Below are 23,773 nucleotides of genomic sequence, written 5' to 3' on the forward strand. Positions count from 1 at the left end.
AATTAGATGTCAAAAGAAAATCAATGAAGAAGTACATTTTAAGAGGATATGGTCAGAAGGAACCCAACTGATTCATGTATGCCTTTCCACTACTACTTTGGCAAATTATAAAATCTTCGTGCAATTATCTACATTTTACAAATTTCATGCATATTTGTGCTGCAGTTTTAAAGATTTGTTTTAAATCTTTGAGAATTCTCAAAGTTTGAGAAAAATCTTTGAGAAAAGTTCTAGGGGGTGGTGATGAGTGAGAGAGGTGAGGAAGATTGTGGTATAAACTTCCAGTTACAAAATATATGAGTCATAGGATGAAATTTACAGCATGGAGAATATAATCAAAAATATTATTTTTGTATGGTGACAGATGGTAACTAGATTTATTGTGTGATCATTTTGTAATGTATAGAAATCTGGAATCAGTCTATGCTCCTGGAAATAACACGGTGTTGTAGGTCAGTTATACTTCAGTTGAAAAAAAAAAAACAATGGAAGAGCAGAAAGAAGAAAACTTGAAATGTTTTGGACTTCCTTAGTGGTCCAGTGATTAAGAGTCTGCCAGCCAATGCAATTCCCAGTCTGAAAAGATTCCACATGCCACGGGGTGACTAAGCCCGAGCACTGCAACTAATGAAGCCCACTTGCCCTAGAGCCTGTGCTCAACAAGGAAAACCCACACACCACAACTGGAGAAACCCAGCACGCAGCAGTGAAGACCCGGCACAGCCAGAAATGAATAAAGGATTTAAAAAAGAAAACCTGAAAAGTTTAATTCCTAGCTAAATTGTCTATGCTGCTTGGTATATTTTTTGCATTATTTCACAATAGATTCCAATTTGTACTCATTTTTTCCTTGCTACTAAGTACACTAATTCCTTAAAATTTATGCTTGCAGGTCACATACAAGCACTTCATATGTGTTTTTCGTTTTCCACAACAAATTTAGACACACGCATGATGACTTGTCCACTTTTCCATTCTAGCCTCAGATTGTAAAATAAGGTTTCTGTCTTTCTGATTTTCGACATTTTTGCTTTAATATTCAACAAAGGCAACTTGTTAATCTTAAATCTATTCAGGAAAAATCCCACCTTAACCTTGGATAGGAAGGTATTTTGAAGCTATTGAGTTCATTGCTGATGATGGGTGAATAGAGCAGGGTTCTTTATTGTTGAGATAAAGAGTCTCTGCTGGGAATTAACCATTATATATTACCATCACAATACAGTGAAGGAATAATGCTGTTATCTTCTGAATATTAAAAATGTGTAACACCTGAATCAAGTATTGCATATTCCAAAGGAGCCCATGTACATGTCTTAAGGTATACAGCTTCATAAGTACCCTATAGCCACGCTTCCACAGGACCTAGATTTTCTCAGATCTTTAATTTTGGTCTAGTTTTTTAAGTTTTCATGAAAAGTAATTGTTTTTGACTTGTTTTTTTGCACCATTGCACGTAACTGATCAAAACACATTGTTTGAAAACGTTTTTGAGTGTTTTGAAGACATCTAAGCAAAAGCCTGATGGGAAAATTAAGCCCCTTGATTTCCTCTAGCAGGTGGTGAGCCCTCGCTTCCTTTTCTCTCCTTACTCTGACATCTCTTTCCAACTTGTCCCCACGTTTGAATCTTCCCAAAAAAGGCCCCGTTATTTCAACAAAGGCTTTTTAGAACTTTCAGTGGCGCGTTTAAAGCTACAACTATCCCCCTCCGCACTAAGGAGTAAATAAAGCCAACGGGTCGATTTTGTGGAGCTAACTGTACTCCACCTTAGTATGCTTGAATAGGGCCAAGTTTTTCAAGGTCTCATGTTAAAGGGTTTTAAGCATTTAAGAACCTGGGAACAGACCGACTTTATCGCGGCGCTGAGAGCCGGTGGTGAGCGTCTGTCTTCAGGGTAAGGTCGAGGGCACACGGCCATCCGTCCATCCCGGAGTGCTGTCCGGCCGCGCGGCGTCGGGGAAGCAGGTGGGGAGGTGACCAGCAGGATGACCCCGAGCCAGGGCCGGGCGGGCGGCTCGGGGGCGCGCGTCGGCGGCATCACCCTGGGCCCTGCGCCGCAGCTTCTCCGCCAGCCAGCGTCGTCTCGGCTCCCCGCACAGATGCGATCGTCGGCCCTGGAAGCAGACAGCTGAAAGGGTCTTCTCCGAGGCTGCTGTTTTTTCATTTCTAAGCCTGAGGGTAAGTGAATTTCGCTTGGCTTGGAAATCAGAATGTAGTCGTGCTCCGACGTAACCAGGACGTCGGGTTCGCAGGCGGCGCGGCCCCGGGCGTGGCCCGCATCCGGCTCATCCGGCCCCGCCGCTGCCTGGAGCAGACCCGCTAGCCTCCGGCCCGCGAGCGTCAAAACTGATCAACTAGCAAGCGGCCCATTCTCGGCGGATTTCTCCTCCACTCAGGGTGAGGGGAACGTCTGCATTGCTAGTTATCTGATACCGCATATACGGCACGAGGGCCAGAGGTAACAGGATTTAACTAGTGTGTGTGAAATGGGAATGGAACCATTTACTACCGCAAAACAGTTTGCACAACTTAAACTTAGGCAACATTTGTGATTCAACTTTTATTAGAAATCACCTAGGCAACTACTGAAAGAGGTTACATGGAAATTTAGAAACTGAAATAAAAGGCATTTCATTCCAACATTCTAAAGCAAAAACAAAGGAAACCAAAACACCTCTCTCAGAAGCTTCCAAACCTCCGGGCTCAAAAAATGACATAAAAGTGATCCTAAAATCACAAAGTGATCTCAATACTTACTGGAGAGAGCGACTCCTGACTTCAAGTCTTCTTTGAATCTTCTCCAGATGCTCGCCAATTTTCACTAGCAGCAAAAGTCTACTTATTTAATTCATTTTTAAAATGTATCCTAGTCCCCTGTCTCATTGGATTTGAGCATGGCAAGTAGTATTTTTAAAAACTGGACGTGAGTAATTAACATAAAGAGTTTTATCCACATATTAATGTTAACGTTAATGTTAACTATTTAACATGTTGAGCGGTATCAATCATATTCTCAACTACATCTGAAACTTTTATCACCACTACGCTGTGCATTATCTTAAGCATAAATTCATATCTAAAAATCCAGTCATGGGTCTTTATGTGATTATGGTTCACAAATTTAAAAATCTTTCTAAAAATCATCATTACGAAATGCAGCTAACAAAGCAAGTCTTTGGAAGGTGCTTGCATTTAGTGAACAGGATTGTCTCTGATTTGCTTTAAATTGAAAGTAAACAGTCAATAGCAGAATGGAGTTTGGACACAACATCTGTGTTGATAAAAGTCTGATTGACTTACTTGTTCTGACTGTTAGGTTTTAGTTCTAAGCAAAGCCTCAAACAGAAGACAACTTGGTTACACCCCCTCTTCCATGTACAAAACACCCTTCCTGTATCTTTCAACATTGTCCGCGCACACACACACACACCCCACTTCAATTTACATCCAAACACAGATTTCAGAAAAGTACCTGCAATCTCCGCCGTTCCTCTCTGCAACTTGGATTCTGGATTTTGGTTTCTGTGCCTCAACTGGGAAAAAATAGGTTCGAGTGCTGTAAAACCCCAAAAACCTTTAGGAAACTGTGACATCCACAGTTAGCATTTCTGAAACCGAGTTTTGCTGTGGCCTCTGCTAAACTTTGGAGGGGCTTTGTTCCCACTTAGACCCTGCGCCAACCTCCCTCTTGGTTGTGAAGACACTTATCCTCCTCTTCAGTTAATGAGTTTCACCTAGTCTGGCCGTTTGTGTTTTTATAAAAGCTCTGCAAAGCACTAATTGCAAAAGAAGGAAAAAAAGCTTTTGTTTTACATTAATCAGAATGTGGAATTCTTCTACAGTAAAAACATTTTCTATTTTAATGTTTCAAAAGCAAACCTTATCCTAATTTCTGGATGTGCACACATAAACTCAGTACATTTCTGGGTGTAGAATGTTAAGCTCTCTGCAGCAATTACCTCTGGCTTGAGTTCCTTACTATTTAAAGGAACACTGAAAGGAAAAAGATATGCCTGTACCAAATACACTTTCAGAAAATATTGTATAAAGAAGGCTGTTTCTTCTTAATGGTCTTTTTGATTGATAGTTCACTTAGTCTAAGGGATTTTTTTTTGTTCCAGAAATTATCAAGGGAAAAACTGTGCATGAAGATTTATTTTCTTTAAATATGTTACTTGGAACCCTTAGTCCATAAGCTACTGTTTTTGTTAAGTATTGGGCTGTAAAAAAAAAAAAAAATTACAAACCATGTGAACTTTTATAACATGTTTTTTAGAAGTAGAATTTCAGAATTTGAAGGAATCAATATAAAGAAGCATTTTTAAATCTGGCACATCAGTAATAGTTATGCTAGCCTGGCTAGCATTTTGAAAATCAATTTTATTAGTATGCAAAAACTCAAATTGGGAGAATTCTGACAGTGTATTGCATCATTTTCATATTTTTTCTGCTCAAATTTTCTTTTTTATGTAAAATGTTTTAAAAATCAGTTATCATTTTACAAAAATGCATTCACAGCCCCTTGATAAAGATTGATTCACTTGCTTCTTTAGTGTTTTTTTTCTCTTTGTGAAAGGAACTGGAGTTTTTAGTTTTTATTACTGTTTACTGTAGAAAATATATTTAGAGAAAGTGCAACTTTTAAGAACACTTTGCACAGTTCAGAAAAATACCGAAGCAATGAAATGAAATAAAATGTTTCACTTCAAACTATAATTCTAAAATTTCAAATGTAGAAGAGATTTAGGGTCTCTGGGAAATGTTTTTGTCATTTATAAAACATGCATTATCCATGTTATGTCTTTAATTTTTCTTCATTTTATGAACTCACTTTCTCCAGCCTTCTTTTAGCATTTTTAATCTACTACCAGTTCTTTAAATCATGAATAAACTGAGGTGTGTTGTCACATCATGCCAACTAGTGTTAAAAAAAAAGCCTAAACAACTTAGTGAAAAAGAAATGGTCATTTGACATTTACAAAAAAAAGCACTTAAATTCTTTTAAGTTATATTTAAATATCCTTTTGAAACATAGGAAATATAAACCAGCATATTAAAGAGTAAATACATTATTTGTACAAGAAAACACCAACAAAATCGGTGTGTAACCCCTATTAACTTCTAAATATGAGAAAATAATAAACATTTTACTTATTCTTTACACACTGATTACCTTTCAATAAGTCACCTTATTTTCTTCCTTCTTGACATGCTTTGAAAAATAGATTAATTAATTGATGTCTGTCTTAGCAATTTTGCTTGCTTGTTCTAGTGTTTTATCAAGGTACTTTAATTCAGATAATAAAATACCTTAGAAAGAGTAAATAACATGTCTGTAGAATAGAGTATAATTTATTTTGTCCGTTGATTTTGGCAGACCAGTTTCCATATAAAAAGTAGCTTACAATCCTTTCTTTTGATGAGCTGCATCTTAGGAGGAAAAGCCTCTTTTAGGATAATATACAAACACTCATTGCCAAATCATGACCAAAACATTTAAAAAACAGTATTAAGTTTAAAAAGCTGTATCAATTCGTATAAGCAATATGTTGATTACGTTTATTCCATTTCTCTAAATGGCAATAACTCCTCTGCAGTAATGTTGCTATGTGCATGATCCACCTTGAGCTACAATTCAATTTACTTTCCATCAAACATTAATGAAATTGCACTTAAGCGGGGGCGAGGGGAGCGGTGGGGGGGGGTTCGAAAATGAATCTCCCAAGCTAAGTTCCACTTCAAGAAGAAAACCTTGTTAAAGCTGGGTTGATTTTTAGAGCTACAAACACCACCTAAGTCTCCAACGTTTAAAACTCCGAGAGCTTTGGTTAGGAACGTGGTGGTGGATGTGGACTCCGCCGGCTTTTTACACAATTTAGGAACCTCCGGAAGGAGGAAATCACCTCAAAGCCTCCTGGCCGGCGCGATCTCAGGGTTCGATTCCGGGGCTTGTCGCCTCCCCACCCGCAGCGGAGGCCCGGCGCCCGCCCCTCTCCGCGATCGGTCCGTTCGCTCGTGAGCGGCGGGCCCGCCGTCGGCGCACGCAGATCCTCGGCCGGCGGCGGGACCCCCCCCGGCCCGCCGCGCTGTCACCACGTCCGGCCGTAGAGCAGGTTGGCGCCCAGCGCGCCGCCGCCGTAGTCCCCCGCCGCCGTCGCGTCCAGCCCCGCCAGGCCGGCCCCTGCGCCGTGCAGCGCGGGCGGGCTGGGCGACAGCTCCTCCAGCTCCGGCGTCGGCGCGGGCGGCTGCGGGCCGGCCTGGGGCGTCGGCGTGGCCGCGCCGTTCTGGCAGGGCTTGCCGTCCTTGACCAGCACGGGCACGGCCACGCGGCGCGGCGACTGTGGCGGCGGCGGCGGCGGGCCCAGGCCGGCCTCCTGCTGCAGCTGCTGCGCCGCCTTGTCCTTGGCCTGGCGCTTCATCTTGTAGCGGTGGTTCTGGAACCAGATCTTCACCTGCGTGGGCGTCAGGTGGATCATGCTGGCCAGGTGCTCGCGCTCGGGCGCCGACAGGTACTTCTGCTGCTTGAAGCGCCGCTCCAGCTCGTACACCTGCGCCTGCGAGAACAGCACGCGGCGCTTCCTCCGCGGCGCCGCCGCAGCGTGCAAGGGAGCCAGCGACTTGGCCGCGTCCGCGATGCCGGTCAGCGACCCCATGCCGGCCACGTTCACGCCCGCCGACGGCCCCATGAACCTGGAGACTGGGGAGGGGCCCAAGGGTAAGACCGGTCAGCCGCTGCCGCCCCGCTTTCTTCACACCGCGGCGGCCGCGACGCCGGCGGGGCCGGATGGGTCCCAGGACGCCCTGCGCTCAGGCTCTCAGGGTCCAAGAACGCTCCGCGCGCTCAGGGTCCCAGGGTCCCAGGACACCCCGCGCGCTCAGGGTCTCAGGGTCCCAGGACGCCCCGCGCTCATGGTCTCAGGGTCCAAGGACGCTCCACGCGCTGGGGTCCCAGGGCCCAAGGACGCCCCGCGCGCTCAGTGTCTCAGGGTCCCAGGACGCCCCGCGCATCCCCGGCCGCATTCCCAAGCGCTCCCCGCGCCCCGGGCTGCGGCGGGGAACGCCCGCGCCGTCCGCGGCCCTCCGTCCCGCGCTCCTCGCCCCGCTCACTTGACGAGTAGCGCGGGTCCGGGTTGGCGCCGTACCAGCCGGTGGCCGCGGCGGCCGCGCCGCCCCGCACGCCGTCTGTGTAGGCGGGCAGCTCGCCCACGTTGCCCAGGCCGCCGTTGCAGTAGCCGCCCACTGCGCCGTGCGGGAACTGAGAGACGGCGGGCGGCATGTGGTAGGTGGCGGCCGCCGCCGCTGCAGCCGCCGCCGCCGCCGCCGCCGCCGCCGCCGCGTTGTGGCCCGCCATGGCGTGCGGGGGCTGCATGCCCGCCGCGGCCGCCGCCTGCGAGGAGGGCCCGGGCGGCGGCGCGCGGTAGGCGGCCCCCAGGGGTGCCCCAAGGCCGGGCGGCGTGCCGTCCATGGCGCCGCCGAACTTCTTGTAGGTCTCCTCGATGGGGCTCAGGATGTCGGACACGGAGAAGGGCGTCGTGTGCTTGGGACTCAACGACATGGCTCGGCGGGCGGCCAGGTAGGGGGGCCCGGGGCGCGCGCGGGTCGCCGCCACCTCGGCCGCGGCGGCTGCGCCTGTGACCAAGAGTCGGCGGCGCGGCGAACCCCCAGAGCTGCGGGATCTGGGGGTTATTTTAGTCCGGCGCCGGGTTTACGACAGACTCGGGGGGCGGAGCAACATCCCAAACGAGCAAACAATGGTCCTTGACATCTTTTTTCTCTCGCCAACACCCCCACCCCACCCCCACTCCCCATAGAGGAGGCAAAAAAGGTAAAGAGGGCAGTTGGATGTTTCTTGAAAAGATCACCCCCTTCGCTTTCTCCATCCTTCTTGCTTCCATCTAGACTTCCTGTTTCCCTAGCCCTGGAGCATCAGAAACGGAAGCTCTGAGGCTGGCGTCGAGGCTGGATGTGAAGGACTCCGCGCCTCTGCCCATCAGACCCCAGTTTCCTAAAGTGACTTGGTAGCAAGTCCAGTGTATTTGGAGGTGGGGCGGGGGGTGGCGGTGGACAGAATGGTGCTAAGTTGAGAGCGGATGGCGGTTTCGCCTAGTCCTCTCCAGCTATCAGCCTCTCACTTGCTCCATCATCTAAAGTGTTAAAAAAAAAAAAAAAAACTCTTGGGTCACCGTAAGAGCGCATAAAGAGATGAGGTACAATGACCGTCCTCTGCCTTTGTAGGGTTTCTAATTTATGCGTCTTTAGACTCTCAAGCATCATTTTGTGGCAACCAACCGGGCACTTTCAAATTAGCTCAAAGTATCCAAATTCAAAGAAGAGAAAACACACAGAGACACAAATATACGGATGCTAATTTGTAAGTATTCTGTTTTCTGCTCTGTGGGGATAGAGGTTAGATAAGGGAAAGAGGTTAGGTTTTAATGTGTTCTAATGTTTCCTGTTCAGCTCGCACCTGTAAAGTTCTGTACAGGTTTCTTTCCCTTTTGTTTTCCTGCCACACACCCCCCCCTCCACCGAGTGAAAATATCCAACTTGGGGTTTACTGGCCTATCACTACAGTAATCAAAAAAAAAAAAAAACACCCCCAAAGTCCAAAATTTCTAGCTATTCGAAATGGGTCTTTTTATTGTTCAAAAATATAATCTGCTTAAAAATGTGAAATGAATACAGAAATCAGGTGAAAATGGTACTTTGGCTTGAAAGACACGCAACTGTAGATAAATGATTTTTTTAAAAACTTTGTCATCCTTTGATTTGTAAATTTACCTGCATAGCATAGAAGAACTTAGACATTGTGAACTTTCCTATGAATGCTGAACATGACAAAGAATATGACAAAAGAAGTCTGTGAAGCATATTGACTAAAATTTGAAAACAGTCCTTCACTTAAAACGGCTGGGGAAACGAAGATGCAGTTTTTAAGGTTTCCTGGAGCCTGGGGCAGGAGAAAGAAAAACAGGGAGAGTGCTTTGTTAAGCAAGATTTTATTGTTTAAAACAGAAGAACAGGATGTAGGAAAACAATTCCAGTTTAACCTATTAGAACGTAAAATCTAATAGTACACATCTTGAAGGTAAGAACAGTTACCTATTCCTTTTCTTGTTTGGTTTCAGTACTTTGATCGGAATGTTTTCCATGGTTTTGCTTTTATTGTTTTAATCATTGTTTTGTTCATTTCAATGAGTTTTGCGAAGAATCTGGGGGGGTGTGATGGGGGAGAAGGGACCCATATTTACCTATGGGAAGAAAGTGTCAACCAGGCAAGTGTGTAGAGTATTAGTATTTTAAAATACTGAAAGAACAAAAGACAAGGTACCCTGATTACTTGCAGATGTCAGTTATTTACTTAGCAATATTAGTATTGCTACAGTTTTAACACCATGCCACTTTGACAGGTCTTTCTTGAGCTTGAAACATTTGGGCTAGGTCTTCATCCTTACCTGCAGTTGAATTGCCTACTTAATTTTTTTTAAATTAATGAATTACAGAGAAGCATTTATGTATGTTTTTAAGTAGTTGCTGGAATCTTGAAAACTGCACTTTGGTTTTTAAGTTTTGGTTTAATTCAAAGTATATTGTTTACTTGATCCACTTAAATAAAAAATAGTAGACAGTCTTTCATTTCAAACTTTCCTCAAAGATAACAGATTAAGTAAAAATAGTTGTTTTAACATCCATGGACAGAAAAAGTCATTTGTGAACCATTATGTTTTACTTTTAAAGTTCAAACATGTTTCAAAAATGAAACCTAATATCATAGTCTTTATATTGATTAGTTATCCAAGCTGCAAAAGTGCTAATCATTAGTTTTTTCCAGACAGTTATTATTTGCTCTGTTTTCAGGCTATACATTTCATCTCATGTAATATTTTTATAAACTTTAAGATAGGATAGCAGTTCACATTGAGTGGTTGAACTACAAGTTGTTGCTTATTTTGTTTTTCAACTGTAGTGGGTCCTGCTACAAGTCCGATGACATCTGGAAAGCTCACACCTTTGAATAAAGAAAGCACTTTATCATTTCTGGAGGCTCTCTACAGACTGTCACTTTCTGGCTGCTTGGGAACTTGATACCCTAATTAGTAGTACTCCTTTACTAGAGGTAAACAGGTATGAAAAAAATCCACAATCCTTAGCAGCTCTTCCTCTCAATTGTTTGGGTCTCATTCCAGAAATTGCATATCTTCCTGCTGAAAACACTGAATGTGTGCAGATGATTCTGAAAACATGTATTCTGGAGGATGTGTATATACAGATGCAAATTAGAATAATCCAGTTGATACTCCATTAAAGGTTTTTATCAAATTCATTTCATCATATTATTGTCTGCCTAAATTATGTATGGAAATTAATACTCAGTAGATTGCTAAATATTGACCAAACTGGATTTCACAGGAAACATATTTCTGAGAAATGTTTTCCTGTTGGTTTTTTTCTTTTCTTAAAAACAATGCTGGCACTCAGCAAACAAAAACAAAAACAAAACAACAAATACTACCAAAGAGAACACGGTGAAAAGAGATGACCCTGCCACCCCGTCTTCCAGCCTTCCTCTTTCCCCGCTCAGAGGCACAGTTACCTGATTCTTCTGGCTGAGTCTGTACATCTTGAAACATGCTGCCATTTTACATACGAGAGATGACCTGTGGTTTGATACATTGGTTTTTCCACAGCTTAGGTTTTGGTACATTTGTATACCACACCACTGAAAACTTAATAATTGGACTGTGGCAGACATAGAAAAATTACCTAAACAAAAAGATTCAATAGAATCTCTTGGCTTTCTGACAAAAATGTGGTATTCATTGAAAATTTCTCATGTATTAGTTAACCTTAGGGCCAAAATTATTTGGTGAAACAGCTCTGAGGTAGGAGCCTTTCCCAAATAGAGGATTTGCTTTTGTCAAACAGAAGCTCAGAGAAAGAGGCCTGAGAGACCTTGCAAAACCAGTCAGTTACTTAAAGGGCAGCGTTGTTTTTCTAAGGTAGCAAGTAGATTTTCTAGTGTGTCCTGAATTTACTTATAAAGGAAAATAATGTTTGAAAATACAACTTTCTACTTGACATTCAAGATCCATGCCTTTTAGAAATGAGATACTTGCCACATTTGTGATTAGTTTAAAATAGTTGTCAATAAAATTCTTTCTCTTTGGAAGTGCCTTTAAAATATTGTCTTTGCAGTAGGGGAGGAACAAAAAGAATATGTCAGGATGCTAATATTTTGTAGCAAAATTGAGATTATAAGGAGGAAACAAAATTGCTATAGATATGAAACACAAAGTTTTAAAAACTTGAAAATGTTTACAAATTTCACCAATTTCTGAAATTTGATCTCTTTTTATTCCTCCTAAAAGACTCTGTTTTAAATGTTCATGTCAATTATTATGAGTCTCTTGTATTAATTTTACCCTTTGTTATTAACAGAATGACTCTGTTATTTCTACCCCACCCTCACCCCTCGTACTTCCCCACCAGGGTTCCTTCTCTTAACCCTCAGTTCTGCTCTCCCTGATGCCCTGAAATGCAGCTAGGGCCCAGGGATGAGACTTTCCTTGGGAGGACAAAAGGAAGAAGTTAGAGAACTTGAACCGCCCCCCTCTGCCTCATCCTTTTATAATTTCTTCACAAATGCAAATTTCTTGCAGTTTAACTCCTCTATTTAAAAATTTTTGAATCACTGTTTCCTGATCATCAGATTTTTAGTTTGAAAATATTTTTCTGATCAATGAACATATTTTAAATTGAAGTGGTTATTAGTACAATGTGAGAAAGAGTAGTAGGTGTTAAAGATATGATTGTTGTTGGAATCATAATAATGAGATCAATTAAATGATTCCAAAAAAAAAAAACACCCCACAAAAATGAAGTCTTCCCTTCTAGTGTCGAATTGTAATACTAACTTTTACAGTCAGGTAGAGAATAAGGTTATGCTACATCATAGGGGTAAAAATATTGGTCAGTTTTCAAAATTATGAAAATTGACCACTAGGGCACAACTCTCCTACCCTAGGATTACAGGCTTTGGCTAGAAATTTAAATTTTTCTGTGTTTTAAAAATTATTTTTAGAGTAAGTATTAAATACATGATATGGGAAACAAGGACAGGCAATATGGAATTATATTCTTTATTGCAGCAACAAGTTTACTTGTATATTTTGCTTACACAGAATGTTTAAACTTTATAATAGCATTTCTATTGAACATTATCTGACATTTCTACATGTCTTGGAATGCAATTGAATTGTTCTTTTATAGGAAAAAAGAATTTTTTGAATTTTAAGCAAAATTGTATTTCTATTTATTATTTTGTGTGAGAAGCTAGTCTAAGTTTGCATCATATCTCTACACATAACCTGAGTGATTATATATAGCTTTTTAAAAAACACAGTTTTATAACTTTAATTCTCATGTGCACTCAATTTTTCCAAATCTAAGAGGTTCACTGAATTTACTGTAAAGTCTCTTTCTGTCCTACAAGTTCCATTAAAGATGTATCTTCTTATGTTTGCAAATTAATTTGTGATTATCAAGGAACCTATCTGTCTTTCCACCTGAGTCAGGTACTGGGGTTATTTGTTATTGTCACTTACTTGAAAAAGAAACTTCAGTTTGGGGGATTTTGATAAACTTTGTTGCATTTATTAATAAAGTTTTACTATGTGTATTTTTTGGACATGAATTGAATTTGGGCAAACTCTGGTAGATAGTGAAGGACAGGGAAGCCTGGCATGCTGCAGTCCACAGGATTGTAAAGAGTCCGACAGGACTGAGCGACTAAACAACAACAAGATGTATATTTTAGAAGAAACAACTATGACAATAATATAATTAGGAAATGTTGCCCAATTTTGTTGTGTTTGTTCTGTATACTACAAATGTAGTGGAGGTCTCTGCATTCTAGGTTGAGAATTGTGCTTGATGCAATAGGCTGGTGTTCATGTCATAAATCAAAATCAGTTTTGGTACATTTTAAGCAATTTAGTTTCTGGTTCAATAATTTACAAAGCTTGATATGAAATACTTTTTATTAATGTCCTTTATATAGACACTGAGTGGCATGAAGAGAACTAATTGATAAAAGTTGCCTTGTAAGGTTTTCTTTAAAAAAAAATAACAAATAAAAATCTAGTAAAATGAGTCTTAAATTATAACAAACCTGTCAGATGAGCTTGATAATTACTAAATATTGACTCAAAATACCCAGTTTGTAAAGTAAACTAACAATGAGATGACTCTTCAGTAAAACTAGTGTTTATTAAGTATTTGAAAATTAAGTCCTAAATTTGATCTTGCAACTGTGTAGGGAATTACAGAGGTAATACTGGAAACAAGTATCACGAGACAAGAGCTATTGGAATTTGGCCAAAAATGCCACATAAGAATTACTTGAGAAAATCAATACAGCTTGAATGAAAGCAACATTGGTATACGGCAGGTCTTTAAAAATAAATAATTCTCTCACATGAGAAATAAGTAAAATTTGGAATAAATCATCTCTTCCAAAATAAAAAGTATATGTGTACATGCAAAATACTTTAAAAAGGTAACAAAACTATCTTAACTATAGGAAAATGGCAAATTTTAGTGAGTGAAAGATTTTTTTAAATTACAAAGTAAAAGAAATTTAAAATAGAATTTTTAATTGTTTAAAGTTCACTTTTTAATGGGATAAATAAATGTTGACCTGCGAAAGGTAGTTTGCGCTTGAATGTTGTGCATAAATCATTCTAGGAGTTAGATGATGAAATATGTGGTAATTGTTTTGATTTGTGTTTTATGTACTTACCATTATAAACATATAAAATACTCTGAAAGATCTGAAAGAGAACTATTTCACATATGAAGTTTTAGTTTTCTGTAAATAGTCTGATATGTATGAAGATTTCTTCTGGAGTTAATTGTCTTAAATGCAGTGTTTCTTTAGAATAATCTGTGGTAGTGCATATATGATTGAGCTGTCACTATGGACATAATTGATGACAGTCTGCCTGATGCAGCTCTTATGAACAATTTGCAGAGATTAAAAGGGTGATGAAAATGGTGCTTTAGGAATTGCTTTCTAAAGACACCAGAGGATCAAAAAGAAACATGGGGTTTCCAGTGCCCTCTGAAATCATTTTCACATAAAACCCAGGTTTGGAAGGTACAAGTGTTGTTTAAGTGCTCAGCTCTTGAAAAAAATATTTATGTGGCATAAAGAGATGATTTGGTCATGGATCTTAAATGATCAAATCAGAGTGTCTGTTCTATACCTATTTCAAAAGAAGAATTGTAGAATCTTTTACCTATTTAGTATTCCATATGTACTTGCATTTAAGTACATAGGCAATAAATGAATATAGATAAATACTCATGAAAGTAAGAAGCTAAGATGTGGCTGAAAGAAGCATCAGCTCTATGGGCCATAAAGCCTACTGAGTTCCTATAGTTGAGCCTCAGTCTTGGTTGTAAGCTTCTTAGTGGTCAGCTGAAAAGCCAGTTAAACTTTTTTTTTGGGGGGGGGAGAAACCCCCCTCCTCTGATTCCTCAGGAAAAGAAGGACTTCCTAATACTGTGCTCTGAAAGAAATTCCTCATGGGGGCTTCACATAGGAAACACTGAATATAAAATTATTAATAGTTCTCTAGCAGATGGAGTTATTTCCTGAAGTTAGCTTGTTAAAGTGGCCATTCCTCAACAATTTGAGACCTCAACACCAGCTCAGCTAAGGTAACTCCAGGGTATGGGAGCAAAGTAAGCAGCCTGATCGAGGCGTGTAGCCTTCTGATGGCCGAGGAATGAACTCCACACTTTTCAAAGAAGACTTCATAAAAACAACATTGTTACGCTTTCGCTATTACAAAATTCTTATACTGAGGCTATGACCCTCTGACTTAAAATTATCAGTCCAGTTCAATACTTTGATGCCAAATTGTAAGTTTGGTTTCCTCCCATAAAGCCCTTAAATATAAGAAGGTATTATGTTAATCATATTATCATACCATGTCTCTCCTTTTCACACAAAAATTCCCCAGAACAAAAACATCTGTAATGAACATACACAGTTATTACCCAAGAATTTATCAAGTGATTACTATTTATCAAGTGATTATCAAGAGTGTCCTGAGTGCTTTAGAAAATTGGAAAGGGAACCTGTCTGGTACCAGAAAGAGGAGACTTATTTTTGTCATCCTTATCCTGATCTTGAAATGGTTCAGTTCAGTTCAGTTGCTCAGTCGTGTCTGACTCTTCACGACCCCGTGGACCACAGCACGCCAGGCCTCCCTGTCCACCACCAACTCCCGGAGTTTACTCAAACTCACGTCCATTGAGTCCGTGATGCCATCCAACCATCTCATCCTCTGCCGTCCCCTTCTCCTCCTGCTTTCAATCTTTCCCAGCATCAAGGTCTTTTCAAATGAGTCAGCTCTTTGCATCAGGTGGCCAAAGTATTGGAGTTTCAGCTTCAACATCAGTCCTTCCAGTGAACACTCAGGATTGATCTCCTTTAGGATGGACTGGTTGGATCTTCTTGCAGTCCAAGGGACTCTCAAGAGTCTTCTCCAACACAACAGTTCAAAAGCATAAATTCTTCAGTGCTCAGCTTTCTTTATAGTCCAGCTCACATCCATACATGACCACTGGAAAAACCATAGCCTTGACTAAATGGACCTTTGTTGGCAAAGTAATGTCTCTGCTTTTTAATATGCTGTCGAGGTTGGTCATAACTTTCCTTCCAAGGAGTAAGCGTCTTTTAATTTCATGACTGCAGTCACCATCGACAGTGATTTTGGAGCCCCCAAAAATAAAGTCTGACACTGTTTCCACTGTTTCCCCATCTATTTCCCATGAAGTGATAGGACCGGATGCCATGATCTTAGTTTTTTGAGTGTTGAGCTTTAAGCCAACTTTTTCACTCTCCTCTTTCACTTTCATCAAGAGGCTCTTTAGTTCTTCTTCACTTTCTGCCATGAGGGTGGTGTCATCTGCATATCTGAGGTTATTGATATTTCTCCTGGCAATATTGATTCCAGCTTATGCTTCATCCAGCCCAGCGTTTCTCATGATGTACTCTGCATGTAAGTTAAATAAGCAGGGTGACAATATACAGCCTCTCTTCATATTTTCCTATTTGGAACCAGTCTGTTGTTCCATGTCCAGTTCTAACTGTTACTTCCTGACCTGCATACAGAGTTCTCAAGAGGCAGGTCAGGTGGTCTGGTATTCCCATCTCTTTCAGAATTTTCCACAGTTTACTGTGATCCACACAGTCAAAGGCTTTGGCATAGTCAATAAAGCAGAAATAAATTTTTTCTGGACCTCTCTTGCTTTTTTGATGATCCAGCAGATGTTGGCAATTTGATCTGTGGTTCCTCTGCCCTTTCTAGAACCAGCTTGAACATCTGGAAGTTCACAGTTCATGTATTGCTGAAGCCTGGCTTGGAGAATTTTAAGCATTACTTTACTAGCATGTGAGATGAGTGCAATTGTGCAGTAGTTTGAGCATTCTTTGGCATTGCCTTTCTTTGGGATTGGAATGAAAACTGACCTTTTCCAGTCTTGTGGCACTTTTAAATTATATGTACATATATGTGTATTACTTTATCATTTTAAGTTTTATGTATGTATGAACATATGCTTCTGTATACATATATGTATACACACATGTATACATGCCAGGTTCTAAACAATTGACTTACTAATGAACTTTCTAGAACAATCCCATTTGTTGCTGGTGGATTCTTTACCAACTGAGCTATCAGGGAAGACTTGTAAGGTGGAGATAAGGCTAAAATCCTAAAACCCACTGACAATCATCTTTTACTGATGTGCTCTATACATGCATGAACTCTAGGCACTTATCTCATTTGATAGTCATAGTAGAAGAGAGCTTAAAATGTGATCAACATTGACAGTGATTCAAGTGAAAAAAATATTTTTTTTCTTCCAGTTGTATTGAGATATAATTGGCATACAGCACTGCATAAGTTTTAAGGTATACAGCATAAGCACAAATCCAATCTCTTTTTCTGAGTTTGTTTTTGAAGTATAATTTGCCTACATCACTATGTTAGTTCCTGTTACATTACATAGTGATTTGATAATTTTACACATTTCAAGCTGATCAATAAGTCTAGCCTTGATATATTGTTTAATACACACAAAGACATTACATAGTTATTGACTAAATTCTCCACATTGTACATTTCATGTTCACGACTCATTTATTTTGCAATTGGAAGTTTATACCTCTTAATCTCCCTCACCTATTTCTTTTCCTGCCATTACTCCCCTTAACTCTGGAAAACATCTATTTGTTCTCTGTTTATATATTTTGTTGTGTTGATTCTTTTTTTTTTAGATTCTACATGTAAATGAATAAATCTAAACGCTCATACAGTACTTGTCTTTTTCAGACTTATTTCACTTAGCATATTACCCTCTAGTATGAACAAAGCTAGTAGAGGTGACAGAATTCCAGCCAAACTATTTAAAATCCTAAATTATGATGCTGTTAAAGTGCTGCACTCAGTATGTCAGCAAATTTGAAAAGCTCAGCAGTGGTCACAGGACTGGAAAAAGTCAGTTTTCATTCCAATCCTAAAAGAGGGCAATGCCAGAGAATGTTCAAACTACTGTATAATTGTCCTCATTTCACATGCTAGCAAGGTTATGCTCAAAATCCTTCAAGCTAGGCTTCAGTAGTACATGAACCGAGAACTTCCAGATATACAAGCTGGGTTTTGAAGAGGCAGAAGAACCAGAAACCAAATTGCCAGCATTCTTTGGATCGTAGAAAAAGCAAGGGAGTTCCAGAAAAATTTCTGCTTTGTTGACTATGCTAAAGCTTTTGACTGTGTGGATCACAACAAACTGTGGAAAATTCTTAAAAGAGATGGAAATACCAGACCACCTTACCTGTCTCCTGAGAAACCTGTATGCAGGTCAAGAAGCAACAGTTAGAACTGGACATGGAACAATGGACTGGTTCCAAATTGGGAAAGGAGTATAACAAGGCTATATATTGTTATTCTGCTTATTTAATATTATTAATATATGTAGAGAAGATCATGTGAAATGCTGGGGTGGATGAAACACAAGCTGGAGTCAAGATTGCCGGGAGAAATATCAACAACCTTAGATATGCAGATGATGCGACTGTAATGGTGGAAAGTGAAGCAGAACTAAAGAGCTTCTTGATGAGGATGAGAGTGAAAAAGCTGCCATGAAACTCGACATTAAAATTATATGAAGTTTAAATTTCAGTGTTCATAAATAAAATTTTATTGAACAGAGCCACACACCTTTATCAGTGGCAGAGTTGAGTACAGTAGTTGCAACAGAGACCATATGGCCCACTCATCTAAAATATTTTCTTGCTGGTGCTTTTACAGAAAATGTTGGTCAACCTCAGCCAAGGTGAAAGTGAAAGTCATTTTTCCAAATACGCAGTCCCACAACTATCTCCAGAAGTAATCACTATGGAGGGTTTTCTGGGTATGATTTTCTAGGTGTGTATGAATACACATATATTCTGTAGTTCTATTTCTTTATGTAGGTATAACTTATGCATTCACACTTACAAAATATAATGGCATCATTACATATATATTCTGATTTCTTTACTTAACTGTATTTTATATCAGTTTGCAAATCAGTACTTTTACATATGTTCCTCGTCAGTACAAATATGTGCTTTAATGGCAGTGTGTGTAGATGTTCTCTTTCTAATTATTAATATTCCGTGATAGTTTTACTGTATTTTATTTCATGGGTCCCATGTTAACGAGTGTACTTTCTTCCCTTCCTCTTCTCTCTGTCCCTCCCTCTCCCTTTTCACCTGTTTCTTTCTATTACAAACAGTGCTGCAGTGAATACGTGGAGATCTGTGTGTACTGGTACAAATAATTCCTCAGGATGGATTTCTAGATGTAAAATTGGAACAAAGGGTAAGTTTATTATACATTTTTGGAGAAGTTGCCAAATTACCCTCCCCAAAACCTGTATCAGTTTACATGTCAATGATGTGTGATGTAACCTTTTGTCCCTGTGTCTCTCACCAACACTGGATAATTATTTTAAAATGTGTTTTTTAATCAGTCTAGTTCACTTTTACACACATAACTTAATATTTCCTTAATAGTCTTCTATTTACTAAGTTACTATTGCTCATTTAAAAAACCAAAATAAGGAAAGAAAATTAACCAAGACATATATAAAGTGCAAAGGGAAAGTCCTTTGAAATAACATTCAGAAATAACCACTCTTAAATAAATATTCAAGCTAGAAATTTTAGCTTAGGGCTCTGATATATTCGTATTTTCATTCTTGTTAGTTTTCTATGAGAGGAATATGGCATAGTAAAAAGCAATCATGCTTTAGAATTAGACTCCAGTTGATTCCTACTCTATTGAACTGTAAAATTTGATGGCGAATTTTACTAAAACTTTCTGAACTCAGTTTTCCCAGCTGTAAAAATGTGAAAGTTAGCTTAAATAGTTCTAAATAGTAGATGAAATCACTGATCATAGCTGTTCCCTAGAATATTTGCCTTATTTCTTGCTTCCTTTATTTTACTCTCACTCACTGCTTTCTTTCTGAGAACAACAGAAAGACATATTTCCTAAAATACTATGTAGTAGTGCAGAGGTTGGCAACCCACAATATGTCAAAGGAGATAGATGAGAAGTAACATTAGTATAATAACGGATATGGGCTTGTGGAAAGATTTATGCCTTTAAGGGCTGAGTATTCTCATCATCTCCTGACATCTCTCCTTCAGTTCTTCTCTTGTCCCATGACATTCTACAGCCAAAATGTTGAATAACATTGCTGCTGCTGCTGCTGCTGCTGCTGCTAAGTCGCTTCAGTCGTGTCCGACTCTGTGCAACCCCATAGACGGCAGCCCACCAGGCTCCCCTGTCCCTGGGATTCTCCAGGCAAGAACACTGGAGTGGGTTGCCATTTCCTTCTCCAATACATGAGAGTGAAAAGTGAAAGTGAAGTCGCTCAGTCGTGTCCGACTCTTAGCGACCCCATGGACTGCAGCCTACCAGGCTCCTCTGTCCATGGGAGTTTCCAGGCAAGAGTACTGGAGTGGGTTGCCATTGCCTTCTCCGTGAATAACATTATCCCCCCCTTTAGAGAAAGCATGACTCTTCAGGCATAAAGAAAGTACTTAAAATTTTTTTTTTATTGAAGTATTGTTCATTTACAATGTTATGTTAGTTTCAGAAGTTAAAGTAATTCAGTTATACATACATAGATACGTTTTTTCAGGTTCTTTCCCCTTATAGGCTATTATACAATCTTTATATAGTTTCCTGTGCTATAGTAGGTCCTTGTTGGTTATCTGTGTTATGTATAGTAATGTATACATGGTAATCCCAAACTCCTAATTTATCCCTCCCCCACCTTTCCCCTTTGGTAACAAGTTTGTTTTCTAGATCTGTGTGTCTGTTTCTGTTCTGTATATAAATTCATTTGTATCATTTTTTATAAGATTCTACGTGTAGGTGATATATGGTATTTCTTGTTCTCTGGCTTACTTCAGTTAGCGTGATACCCTCTAGGTCCATCCATGTTGCTGCAAATAGCATTATTTCACTCTTTTTTATGGAAGAGTAATGTTCCATGGTATAAATATACCACGTCTTCTTTATCCATTCATCTGTCAATGGACATTTAAGTTGCCTTCCACTCTTGGCTGTTGTAAATAGTGCTGCAGTGAACACGGGTTCACATACCTTTTCAAATGGTGGTTTTTCTGGATATATGCCTTGGAGTGGGATTGTAGGATCATTGTAGGATTGTAGGATGGTAGCTTTATTTTTAGTTTTTTAAGGAATGTCCATACTGTTCCCCATAGTAGCTGTACCAATTTATATTCCCCCCAAGAGTGTAGGAAGGTTCCTTTCTCTCCACACCCTCTCCAATGGTTTATTATTTGTAGAGATTCTGGTAATGTCCATTCTGACTGGTATGAGGTGATACCTCATTGTAGTTTTGATTTTCATTTCTCCAATATTAATAGATGGGGCTTCCCTGGTAGCTCAGTTGGTAAAGAATCTGCCTGCAATGCAGGAGACCCCAGTTCAATTCCTGGGTTGGGAAGCTCTGCTGGAGAAGGGATAGGTTAACCACTCCAGTATTCTTGGGCTTCCCTGGGGACTCAGCTGGTAAAGAATCTGCTTGCAATGCAGGAGACCTGGGTTTGATCCCTGGGTTGGAAAGATCCTCTGGAGAAGGGAACGGCTACCCACTCCAGTATTCTGGCCTGGAGAATTCCATGGACTGTATAGTCCATGGAGTTGCACGAGTCAGACATGACTGTGAATAATTACTGATGTTGAGCATGTTTCCATGTGCTTTTTGACTATCTGTATGTCTTATTTGGAAAAAGATTTAGGTTGTCTACCCATTTTTGATTGGGTTTTTTGATTTTTTGATTTTGAGCTGTATGATCTATTTGTATATTTTGGAGATTAACCCTTTGTCAGTTGCATCATTTGCAAATATTTTCTCCCATTCTGTATGTTCCCTTTTTATTTTGTGTGCAAAACCTTTTAACTAGGTCCCATTTGTTTATTTTTGTTTTTATTTCCATTACTTTAGCAGATGGTTTCATAAAGATATTGCTACTCTTTATATCAAAGAGTGTTCTGCCTATATTTTCCTCTAGAAGTTGTATAGTATCTGGTCTTATGTATAGGTCTTCAATCCATTTTGGGTTTATTTTTGTGTGTGGTGTGCGGAAGAGTTCTAATTTCATTCTTTTACATGTAGCTATCCAGTTTGCCAAGCACCACTTATTGAAGAAACTGTCTTTTCTCCATTGTATATTCTTGCCTCCTCTGTTGTAGAGGAATTGAACATAAGTGTGTGGGTTTACTTATGGCTCTCTATTCTGGTCCCATCACTTCATGTCAAATAGATGAGGAAACAGTGGAAATAATGAGAGACTTTATTTTTGGGGGCTCCAGAATCACTGCAAATGGTGACTACAGTCATGAAATTAAAAGATGCTCCTCGTGTAAACCCATGGCTGATTCATGTCAATGTATGGCAAAAACTATTACAATATTGTAAAGTAATTAGCCCCCACCTAGAATAAATAAATTTATAAAAAAAAAAAAAGATGCTCCTTGGAAGAAATGTTATGAACAACCTAGACAGCATATTAAAAAGCAGAGACATTACTTTGCCAACAAAGGTCCATCTAGTCAAGGCTATGGTTTTTCCAGTAGTCATGTACAGATGTGAGAGTTGGACTATAAGGAAAGCTGAGCGCCGAAGAATTGATGCTTTTGAACTGTGGTGTTGGAGAAGACTCTTGAGAGTCCCTTGGGCTGCAAGGAGATCAAACCAGTCTATCCTAAAGGAAATAGACCTGAATATTCATTGGAAGGACTGATGCTGAAGCTGAAACTCCAATATTTTGGCCACCTGATGCGAAGAGCTGACTCATTTGGAAAAGACCCTGATGCTGGGAAAGATTGAAGGTGAGAGGAGAAGGGGACGACAGAGGATGAGATGGTTGGATAGCATCACTGACTCAATGGACATGAGTTTGAGTAAACTCCGGGAGTTGGTGATGGACAGGGATGCCTGGCATGCTGCAGTCCATGGGGCCGCAAAGAGTCAGACACAACTGAGCGACTGAACTGAACTGATTGTGTTCCATTGATCTTTGTGTTTATAATCTTTTTAATGTATTGTTGGATTCAGTTTGTTAACATTTTGTTGAGGATTTTTGCACCTGTACTTATCAGTGATATTGGCCTGTCATTTTTTTATGTGTGCGGTATCTTTGTCTGGTTTTGGTGTCAAGGTGATGCTGGTCTCACAGGGTTAGTTAAGAAGCATTCTTCCCCTTAAATTCTTGGGATTAGTTTGAGAAGCGTAGGTGCTTACTTTCTATTTCTTCCTGGTTCAGTCCTGGGGAATTGTACATTTGTAGGAATTTGTCCATTTCTTTTAAGTTGTCCATTCTGTTGGCATACAGCTGTCTTTCAGTAATATCTGATCATTTGTTGTATTTATGTGCTGAAAGTTGTAAACACTTCTCTTATTTCTCAATTTATTGATTTGAACCCTCTCTCTTTCCTTCTTGATGTATCTGGCTAAAGATTTATCAAGTTTGTCTTATCTTTTCAAAGACCCAGCTTAATTTTGCTGATCTTTTCTATTATTTTTTAGTCTCTACTTCATTTATTTCTGCTTTGATTTTTATGAGTTCTTTCCTCCTACTAACTTTGGGTTTTGTTTGTTGTTTTTCTAGTTTCTTTAGGTGTACAGTTAGATTGTTTGAGATTTTTCTGATTTCCTGAAGTAGACTTGTGTCACTAAAAATTAATCTCTTAGAACTTCTTTTGGTGTGTACCATAGATTTTGGGATCATTGTGTTTTCATTAATTTCAGATTTTTAAAAATTTCCTCTTTGATTTGTTCAGTGATACATTGGTTGTTTAGTAGCCTATTGTTTAACCTCCACATATTTGTGTTTTTTACATTTTTTTCTTGTACTTGATTTCTTGTCTCATAGTGCTGTAGTCAGAAAATATGCTTGATGTGATTTCAGTTTTTCACATTTACTGAGGCTCGTTTGGTGGTCTAGCATGTGATCTATCCTAGAAAATGTTCCATGTACGCTTGAAAACAGTTTGTATTCTGCTGCATTTGGATGGAATTTTCTATATATATCTTTTAAGTCCATGCAGTCTAATATGTCATTAAGGCCAGTATTTCCTTATTGATTTCCATTTGAATGATCTGT

At 39.8% G+C, this 23,773-nt stretch overlaps 1 protein-coding gene across 1 annotated transcript; it reads right to left on the bottom strand.

Moving 5' to 3' along the window:
- Positions 1–1,015: 1,015 nt before the first annotated feature.
- Positions 1,016–7,558, bottom strand: NKX2-4 (NK2 homeobox 4). The gene is made up of 4 exons (XM_081558728.1): positions 7,111–7,558; positions 5,907–6,700; positions 3,476–3,536; positions 1,016–2,117 (listed from the first exon to the last, which is right to left on the bottom strand). Exons 1-2 carry the CDS (start codon positions 7,556–7,558, stop codon positions 6,093–6,095), a joined length of 1,056 nt encoding a protein of 351 aa, XP_081414854.1. The 3' UTR covers positions 1,016–2,117; positions 3,476–3,536; positions 5,907–6,092.
- Positions 7,559–23,773: the final 16,215 nt, after the last annotated feature.

The sequence above is a fragment of the Giraffa tippelskirchi genome, chromosome 13 (genome assembly GCF_054371585.1).
Source record: "Giraffa tippelskirchi isolate mGirTip1 chromosome 13, T2T-mGirTip1v1.2.pri, whole genome shotgun sequence".
NCBI classification, from domain to species: domain Eukaryota; kingdom Metazoa; phylum Chordata; class Mammalia; order Artiodactyla; family Giraffidae; genus Giraffa; species Giraffa tippelskirchi.